General features: G+C 37.1%; 1 protein-coding gene across 3 annotated transcripts in view; it reads left to right on the forward strand.

Annotated features, from left to right (window-relative positions):
- Positions 1–10,595, forward strand: part of SMCHD1 (structural maintenance of chromosomes flexible hinge domain containing 1) — a 131,897-nt gene that overhangs the window by 116,332 nt on the left and 4,970 nt on the right. For all 3 annotated transcript variants that reach the window (XM_029218705.1, XM_029218715.1, XM_029218698.1), the window contains exons 46-47: positions 3,826–3,984; positions 4,277–4,379. In XM_029218705.1, the coding sequence (XP_029074538.1) occupies positions 3,826–3,984; positions 4,277–4,379 (262 nt within the window). The remainder of the gene's footprint in view (positions 1–3,825; positions 3,985–4,276; positions 4,380–10,595) is intronic.

The following is a 10,595-nucleotide window of genomic DNA, read 5'->3' on the forward strand; positions in this document are numbered from 1 at the left end:
ACTAAATTCTAGAAAATTGCAAGTGAACAAAATTGATTTAAATAAGGAAGAAAACTTACACAGACCATTGCCTGAAGAAGTGTTCAAAAAGTTAACTCCATCCTATAGGTTTTTCATAAGTGAATTTCAAATATAGTTTGTTGCAGAGTATAGATAAAAATGGAGATCACTCAGGGCATCTTATGAAACTAATAAACCTATTTCCCAAAATGGCACAGGCAAAGAAAACTTATAGTACCACCATTCTTCAGCTATGTTCAGGAAGTTCTTAGCACAGTTGAATAGAAATAAGAAAGTTTAATCTTGAAAGGAACACTTTATTTTAATGTTCCCTCATCTACAATGGTTTTGCCCCAGATACGTTCATGGCTTGATTCTTTTCCTTCCAGTTCTATACTTTAATGTCACACCTTCAGGGACTTCCCTGATCAGCCTATCTAAAATAGAAACACCCACCTTGGAGGGAAGGGCTTTTTGACAGACAAGTACTGGCACATGTGAGAAAGCATTTTATAGTTAATTTATTTTAAGTTTACATAAAAATTTTAAAGCACCTTGAAGAAAATGGAAGGGCAAATGACAAACTGGGGAAAATTGCATATATAGTAGACAAAGGTATTATAGTCTTATTATTAAAAGCAACCTTTAAAAATCAAGAAAAAAGACTAATAGAAAAATGAGTGGATAACATGAATAAGCAATTTTCAAGAGAATAATAATAGTTACTATTTGAGGGCTTATTAAGTCCCACATACATTGTTAAGGTTGTCACTTGAATTATTTCATTTACTGCTGTTCCCCTCATTTTACAGATGAGGAATTTCAACCTCAAAAATGTTAAATATGTAAGGCAATTATACTCCAATAAAGATGTTTAAAAAAAAAAAGATAACTTTGCCAAGTTCAGGACAGTGTAATGTATTCATTTGCACAGTGACACAAAACAGTAGAAAGAAAAATGTTTTTTTCCTGAATTACATAATTGAGATAATTTACTTCTCCATTATCCTCTTCTATATATTTTTCCAGATCTGCCTCAGTGAACAATGTGTCACCTAAAAATTAAGTGACAAAATTTACGAGAACTTCTACTCCGATTTGTTTCCAGAGAGTCTACCCCTGGATACATTGAAATAATCTATATATCTTTCTTAATATGTAGCATAGAGAAATAAACACACTGTAATTTGAGCTTTTGTCCCTTTACATGAACTAATTTTTAATTTAATTTTATTTTTAATCTTAAGCTACACTTTTTTTTTTTTAATATTTATGTATTTATTTAGGCTGTGCCGTGTTTTAGTTGCAGCACACAGGGTCTTTGTTGCGGCATGCGAACTCGTAGTTGTGGCATGCATGTGGGATCTAGTTCCCTGACCAGGGATTGCACCCCGGCCCCCTGTATTGGGAGTGTGGATTCTTACCCACTGGACCACCAGGGAAGTCCCTAATTTTTTATTTTAAAGTATTTTGCTGTTTTCACAGTAAAGCATCATTAGTTTCTTTCCTAGATAATTAAAATTTTCAGACAACATATAATGTTAGAGCTCTAAAATCATTTATAAACAGAATTAAATATGAATTTTTAGCTTTTCTCTTTGGCAAAATGTTATTAAATGACTTAGAAAAGACTTTTATAGACACTATGGTAAATAGAAATTACATTTCATGTACAAAAAATTGGGAATTGCTAAGGCATATTAAATTAAGTTGCTTCTGTCTACCTTATGCATAAAATATGAACTTAATATTAGTGCTCCATTTAATGGGAAGTATTTAATAATCCATCTTTCAGTTTATAAATAACAAGTTGACTTAATGTTCTGTTAAAGCTTTTGAACATACTTTTTCTTGAGTATTTAAAAGGTAAAAGAACCTCATAACTAACTTATTATGTTAAGAAGTAGGGTTTCAACCGTTAGCGACTTGAAATTTTTGTGTATCGTCTTCTGAATTAGGCAGCATCCCTGACATATGGATCTGAACATAATTTTGTAACTCATTCACATACAAAATAAATATAATTTTATGCATATAGAAAACGTAACTTTAACATGAAATTAGAAATACTATCAAACCAGAAAACCAGACATTTTTAGTTACCTTTGAGTTCCCAATAAATCATAAAGAATTAAGAAACATAAGGACCTTGTCATCACTCAGTTACACATATGGAATTCATATTTAAATATATGAATATTCTCATAAGTGTTCACAGGTGTGTGTTTGTTCACTCGTTCCCAGAATGCTTGATAGTTTTTTAAAAATACTGTTATTGACCCTTAAAGTATAGAATATCTCATATCTCGTGTACCCTGACTCAAATAATTTCTTCCACAGTTTTATATGTAAACCCACTGTATATATTTATTAAGCAATTGGGTGTTTTTATGCCCATTCCCATGAATATTGATAATCTTTGTGTGACTAGAGTCTCAAAGGGTCAGATAGTAAATATTTTAGGCTCTGTGATCCAGGAGGCAAAATTGAGGGTGTTATGAACATATTTATATAACCATTTAGAATGTAATCATTTAAAACTGTATAAACCATTCTTGGCCCATGGACTACATAGTTTGCTGACCCCTGGACTAAAGTATAGTCAATGTATTTAATTTTTGGTGTCTAATAAATTATACAAACAGGCAATAAATAGTTTCAAACTTGACCAATATAATATGTTTTTAAACAAAGTAATGCAAGTTAAGCTTTCTGAAAATTAAGTATCCAAGAGTGTTTTTGAAAGCTGTGTTTAAGGTAATGATCATGTCTGTTGGAAGCAGTGATTTTCTTTTTTTTTCTTTCACATCTTTATTGGAATATAAATGCTTTACAGTGTTGTTACAATGTTAGTTTTTGCTATACAACAAAGTGAATCAGCTATATGTATACATATATCCCCATATACCCTCCCTCTTGAGCCTCCCTCCCACCCTCCCTATCCCATCCCTCTAGATAGTCACAAAGCATCAAGTTTTTTTTGTTTTTTTTAAAATTTATTTATTTATTTTTGGCTGCATTGTGTCCCTGTTGCTGCGCACGGGCTCTCTCCAGCTGTGGCTCGTGGGCTGTAGGCACACGGGCTTCAGTAGTTGTGGTGCACGGGCTTCACTGCTCCGCAGCATGTGGGATCCTCCCGGACCAGGGCCCGAACCCGTGTCCTCTGCATTGGCAGGCGGACTCCCAACCACTGTGCCACCAGGGAAGCCCACGCATCAAGTTTATCTCCTTGTGCTATGTAGCAGCTTCCTACTAGCCATCCATTTTACATTTGGTAGTGTATATATGTCAGCTACTCACTCACTTCATCCCAGCTTCCGCTCCCCCCCCCCCCCCCCCCCCCCTCCCCCCCACCCCCCCCCCCCCCGTGCCCTCAAGTACGTTCTCTACGTCTGCATCTTTATTCCTGCCCTGCCACTAGGTTCATCAGTACCGGGAAGCAGGGATTTTCTAATAATGCTATATTTAGTGCATTCTTCCCCTTCTCACAAATTTCTGTGGAGTTAGATTGAATACTGAGTATCAAACAGGATGTAAACACTGACTGAGAGAGTGATTTAATTCAGAGTGCTTTTATATAGAAAACTCTTTCCTGACACAGAAATTTATTAAAGTCAAGCAGCTGAAGAAAATTAATATTTAACAAGCACCAGTCTTGTGCTGGGCTCTAAACTGTGCTTTTTTATTTTATTTGTTTACACCGAACGTTAAAAGTAGTTCCCACGTTACTATAACAACACTCAGTGTTGCTGATTCTTCTTTCCTAAAACACTGCTTTGATATGATATCAGTACTTTTAATCGAATGTCTTTGGTTTCTTTGCAGATCTTCTTCAGCAGTACCGCACTGCTGTGTGCAGGTTGGGCAGTGTGAACAAGGACCTCAACGGGCAGTTGGAATACCTTCACACTCCGGATATGAAGAAGAAAAAACAGGAACTTGATGAACAAGAGAAGAATCTCAAACTGATAGAGCAAAAACTAGGTATTGTATTTTTTTTTAACATCTTTCTCTGCATGAAGATAGTGTTCATGATTAGAGAGAGTTCAGCTACAAGAAGAAAGTATGCGAATGATCGAGAATTTAAATTACAGACACTCTTGACCTCCAAGTGAACTGACAAATGTTTGTAAGCTGTTCGGTCAGCAAGAGTAGTAAGAAGCATTCTCAGTATTATTTATTAATTAGTCTTCTATAAATTAAGACATTCACTTTTATTGCTTATAGTAATTCCAGTCTTTTAAAGGTTTATTTTCTAAATTTTCTGTCTTTACAGGTATGACTCCCACACGTAAGTGTAATGACTCACTGCGTCATCCAATGACAGACTGTCCAGTTCCTCCTAAGAGAATGAGAAGAGAAGTTACAAGACAAAATAGGTGAGTCTACTATGACCTGAAAGTTATGATTGCTTACTTTGTCAAGGTTTTGGCTCTTTATACTTTAAATATAGCATGAGGGTATTTTACCCACCTTGAACCAGAATTAATTTTTTTCTTTTTAACTGAACTGAATGATGATGGGTAATGAAGATAAGATGTAATCATTATTTTCTCCTAGGATGCTCCAGTTTTCTAAATGATTTTTGCAAATTATTTGGAAACTTTCTAATACACTGTATTCTGCTTCATAGGATCAGCAACTTAAGTATAGAATATAGAATATGCAGAATCATTTGTACATTACTCATATAGAAGTTGCTTATGATATGTGGTTTGGAAAATCAGATACCACTTACATAGCTCACCAAGAAGCCAACAAAGCCATCTGCATCCTAACTCAGTGAAGAAAATTGTCTGTTTCAGTATAGATGCTAGTAAGGCCATCCCACAGAAAGATACCATAGTACTGGGATTTATTATACATTATTTCAAAAGGTTCAAATATAGACTCTGCCTGAATAAGTTTCTCGTATTGACCTTTGAGGAGTTCCTTTGAGACCGTGGTATTTAGAATTGGTATTCTATGCCCTATCCATCTACATATTCTACATTTATTCAGTAACCATTTGATTATTTTGTGCTGTATGTTGCTGGGTAAATAAAAGTGACATGGTTCTTGCCCCCTTGGGAGGTCTGCAATCCTGTGCAGAAGAAGGACAATTCAAAAAAGTAAACCTTTTTCTATATGTAAAAATATAGAATAATGTTAAGTTTTACAAAAGAACAAAGGATAGGGGACTTCCCTGGTGGCGCAGTGGTTAAGAATCCTCCTGCCAGTGCAGGGGACACGGGTTCAAGCCCTGGTCCGGGAAGATCCCACATGCAGCGGAGCAGCTAGGCCTGTGCGCCACAGCTACTGAGCCTGCATGCCACAACTACTGAAGCCCACATGCCTAGAGCCTGTGCTCCGCAACAAGAGAAGCAGCCTCAATGAGAAGCCCGCACATCGCAACGAAGAGTAGCCCCTGCTCATCGCAATGAGAGAAAGCCCACGCACAGCAACAAAGACCCCAACACAGCCAAAAATAAATTTAAAAAAAAAAGAACAAAGGGTGAAGTGATGTAGAATAATGGGAAAACGATGTTGGTTGTTGGGAAAGATGCATTTTAACAGAGAACTGAAGGATGAGAAGCCAGCCATGTAGGGATTGGTTTCAGTCAGAGGGAGAATAGGTATGAAAGCTCTGAGAAAATAACAAGCCTGGCATATTTGAGGAACTGAGAAGATGCTTGTGAGTCTAAAATACAGTGGGTAAGAGGGAGAAAGTCCCAAGACGTGGTTGGAGAGGTAGACTGAAGCCATAGTATGCCCCTCCCCAAAATAATATCTTGCAAAAAAATTGTGAGATAATGACACCAACTCATTGATATATTCATATAGAAAAAACATGGTCATTATTTCTTATGTGAACTTTCAGGGTAACCAAATAATTGGAGAAAGTTTTTTATAGAAGGTCTTCTTTATAAAGTTCTTTATATAAGAATAAAGTATAAGAAGCATGATAAAATTAAAACATCACATTTTGGCCACTCCTAATAAAATAATAGATTTAGGAAATAATAATCAATGGATACCCAAATTATTAGGTAAAAAGTTGAGGGGGAAACTTAATAATAATGGCCCCCCTGCTGTAGGAGGGGCCCCAATAAAGCCTTGCCTGAAAAAAAATAATAGTAATGCTAATAATGGAAAGATCAGATGGACATTCCTGAAAAGCAGGATATTTGCTATTACGTGATTCAGTAGAGAAATAACCTGAATCTAATGAAGCTTCCAGTCAGCCTTTCTCAGCTGGGGTTCTGTGCAGGAAATAAGCACTGCAGAAAACTGGGTGACTTTTCCCCAGGATAGTTCATCTAACATTCTAGATGCCCAGGAAGGAGGTTAATTCATTGCATACAATAGATACCTTAAGGTATCAAAGCTTAAATCTCTCACGAATTTGAGAAGTGCCTTCAGTTTAACTCCAAGTGTACAGGAAATAAGAGAAATTTAGGAACAAGTTAAATGATGCCACCAGGAAGCAGTTAGCCAAATCTAGAATGTGAAGAATATGACATTGTACAGGACAAATGACTGGTTTTGTTAATAAATTAATGACATAAAAGAAGCACAGGGAGAAGGATGAACTGTTTGTTATAGAATAAAAGTAACTGAAAGGTATAACAATCAAATGCAAATTGTAGACCTTGTTTGGATATGGATTTGAATCTTTAAAATGCAATTTTGAAAAAATTTGGAGAAATTTTTAAATCACATGGATATTAGATATATTAAGGAATTGTGAATTTTGTGTATAACAGCATCATAGAGTTTATAATAAGATAAATATACAGTTAGAAATGCGACAGCATATCAAAATAAGAGTGGGCAAAATGTTATATTATTTCTTCTGCTTTTCTGTAGGTTTGCCATAATTTTTCAAGAAGTGTTTTATGGGGTTTCCCTGGTGGCACAGTGGTTGAGAGTCCGCCTGCCGATGCAGGGGACACGGGCTCATGCCCCGGTCCGGGAAGATCCCACATGCCGCGGAGCGGTTGGGCCCGTGAGCCATGGCCGCTGAGCCTGTGCGTCCGGAGCCTGTGCTCCACTGCGGGAGAGGCCACAGCAGTGAGAGGCCCGCGTACCTCAAAAAAAAAAAAAAAAAAAAAAAAAAAAAAAAAAAAAAGAAGTGTTTTATGGAAGATGGGAAACATTTTTCCAGTTTTTTAAAAGACCAAGTGAGGAAATTCCTGTCAAGCAGTTTTAAAGTACATATTCTTGAGGCTACCCTGCAGCCTCAGCACTGAATTAGCCTAGGACCTTACAGATCTACAGAACTACAAATGATGTCATTAATTTGGATCTTATTTATTAAGATTTTGTAGCAATTCAGAGGTGGTATGGGCTAAAGTTTCTTTTAGTTTATATTTAAGTTGTTAGTAATAGTATCATTTTCATTAAAGTAATACATGTATATTAATGAATTGGTGTATAGATTTAGTGTTGTACTGTAAAATGTGAACCACACATGTAATTTAAAATTTTCTAGGAGCCATTTTAAAAGAAACAGCGAGATTAATTTTAATAGTATATTTTATTGAACACAGTGTACAAAATACTATCATTACAACATACTGCAAATAGTAAATTATTAATGAGATATTTTAAATTCTTTTTTTCATACAAAGTGTTCAAAATTCAGAAGACAGCAAATCTCTATTAGAACTAGCTACATTGCAAGTGCTCTGGAGCCACACGAGGCTAGTGGCTCCCAGATTGGACAGCACAGGTATTGAAAGAGCTTATGATGATGAAATCTTGCTCCTGTGTATCCTTACCCTGTCCCGTTTCCCAGAGGCAACCTTTGTTTTTACTGTTTTGGTTATTCTGTTGTTGCCTCCATTTTTTGTATACATTATGTTGGTCTTGTTTTATCAGCTTTCAGACAGCACAGCCCACCCAACACCTTGGTGTGGAGGTCTGTCTTGCCTGGCCCACCTCATGACTTTTGGACTAAATTGTCCTGAATTATTTTAGAACTTACCCTTTCTCGTGATTATTTAGTTATATTCTCTCCTGTAACCATCAACCCAGTCCTCTATGCTTTTTTCAAAGGTAGAAGGTGATAAACAACATATATTATTATGGCTATGTAAATATATAGTGTAGGCAAAGTGTGTGCTAGGATTACATTTCCCCCTCTGTAAGGTTCTAACGTCATGACACTTACTTAGGCCGTCAGTCAGTGTTCCAAGCATGAAAGTCAAATAAATCTTCTATATTGTATCAGTTCTTAAAATCATGTTAAATTTTAATCCAGTTCTTATTTAGACTGTTTCTTGGATGTTGTTAACTTCTGTGGAGTTTCTAATTTTCTTTTTTCCTTCAGTATGTAACTTGATCATGTATTCTTCCACCTGCTTTAGTAACTAGTAACCATGTAGGCCTTCTGGGTCCTCCTTGGCTGCTCTCTTGAGTTGAATCCATTGTTTCTTGGATTCCTTGTCTTTCTTTTTTGTTTGTTTGTTTTTGTTTTTGTTTTTTTGCGGTTCGCGGGCCTCTCACTGTTATGGCCTCTCCCGTTGCGGAGCACAGGCTCTGTACACGCAGGCTCAGCGGCCATGGCTCACAGGCCCAGCCGCTCCGCGGCATGTGGGATCTTCCCGGACCGGGGCACGAACCCGTGTCCCCTGCATCGGCAGGTGGACTCTCAACCATTGCGCCACCAGGGAAGCCCTCCTTGTCTTTCTTTCTCTCATAACTTCCTTATGAAAAGTGTGTAGAAAGAAACTGGAGCCCTTGCATGTCTGAAATGGTCTTCCTTCTGCCTTCACATTTGATTGAGGTTTTCTGGGAATTACAGGATAGAAACAAGGCTGGAATATACTAAAGGAGAAGGTACTGGGAGTAGTCGAGAGACAGAGGGACACAATGCCTGGTGGAACCCTAGACTCAGTCAGAGAAGTCCAGCCCAAAACAGGAAGGATGAGAGCAGAATGGAAAAGGAGAGGAAACCTAGCCTAGAACATGCCAAATTTTCAACCCCAAACTTTGAGAGCTTTGTTCCCTTGTTCCAGGTATTAAAGCTCCCACCAGGAAGTTTGATAATGATGGTAATTAGTTAGTTAAATGTTGGTATATTGGCTTCTGGTGTATTTGGTGGCACCCTAGAGGCTTGTCTATTGCCAGCATCTAGGAACTAGCAACCTACTAGTTGGCTCTCCAGCCACACCCTTAAAGCAAAGCCTGTTTGTCCACGCCCCTGCTCCCACTATCCCATAAAATTCCCACTCAGAGAGGAGCCATAATGGGAAAACAGTTCTATTTTTATAACAGCAGAAGAAATCCAGGCCAGCAGCACAGTCCTCTTTCTTAAATGTAATCGTACAACCAAGAGACATCACACATATGAGGGGAGTCAACAACATGTGAGGGGAGATCCAAGATAAATAGCAAAACCACCCCTGGAAGATGATTCAACCGAACTCTTTTAAAAACTGTACATAAGTCCTGATTAGATTGCCGAAGGAGTTATATTCATGAAACTAAGGGGGTATTAGGAGAAAAAAACAGCCAGGACAAGATTACAGATACTGTTGCTGAAATTTAAAAATTCAAAGAACTAAGTGTGGGGGAAGCCAGGCGAGGAGGGGGAAAAAAAATTCAAAGGACTAAAGTAAAGGAAACTTCACAGAAAAATAGGGAAAATATGTGAAGAGAAAGGAGAGGAGATGTAGAGAACCAACTGAGACTATCAGGAATCCTAGAAAGAAGAAAATGGAGAAGAAAAATTATGTGGAAGAGAATTCCCAGGGATGAAAGGGTCCATTGAACGCCCAGCACAATGACTGACAAAAGATATACCAAGATAACTCATAGCAAAACTGTAGACTATCAAGAAAAGGAGGAGGAGTGTAAATGTTTTCATAGAGCGAGAGAGACCATATTGTCAGTACAGCTTTTGGCACACAGAAAACAAATGTCTAGCTTTGTGGTGGCAGGTGAGAAGATTTAGGTTGCAAATTTGGTGTATTCTAGCCTATGGCTTCCCTTTTGCATCCTGCTTACCTTTGGGAAATTTAAAATCACTTTAAATTTCAGTTTAAAATTTAAATCACTGTTTAATTAGTAATTTCCTCATCCCCAGCCTCTGCCCCAGTCTCTGCCTGTTCTCCATAAATCACACCATATCAAAAATGTTACAGCACTTGAAATTAAAGTATCTTTAACAGTACTGAAATAGTGATATATTTCATCCATACAATTGGAAACAAATTCAGTAGTAGGAAATAATAACATAATGTGTGTGTGTTTATGTTATTATTTATATTAGTATGTGGCTATTACCTATTTATATATTTATTGTTAGCTTTTTTAGGGATTATATACCATATTTCATCAACTGTAGGATGTCAGTAATTATTAGAAACACCATTTTTCATGAAACATTAAAACACTGCAAATTAACTCATGACATTATAAGGTAGATTTCAGAGATGTTAAATGTGGAAAAATGTGGATTTTAGAATCAACAAAATACACTTAGCCATATACACTATGCAATAGACTCATTTTCTTCAGTAGAGGCTTCAGTTTTTGTTTTTGTTTTTTTTGCGGTACGCAGGCCTCTCCCATTGCGGAGCACAGGCTCCGGACGCGCAGGCTCAGCG

This window comes from Monodon monoceros, unplaced genomic scaffold (assembly GCF_005190385.1).
Source record: "Monodon monoceros isolate NGI ecotype Baffin Bay Population unplaced genomic scaffold, NGI_Narwhal_1 Super_Scaffold_1, whole genome shotgun sequence".
Taxonomy (NCBI): Eukaryota; Metazoa; Chordata; class Mammalia; order Artiodactyla; family Monodontidae; genus Monodon; species Monodon monoceros.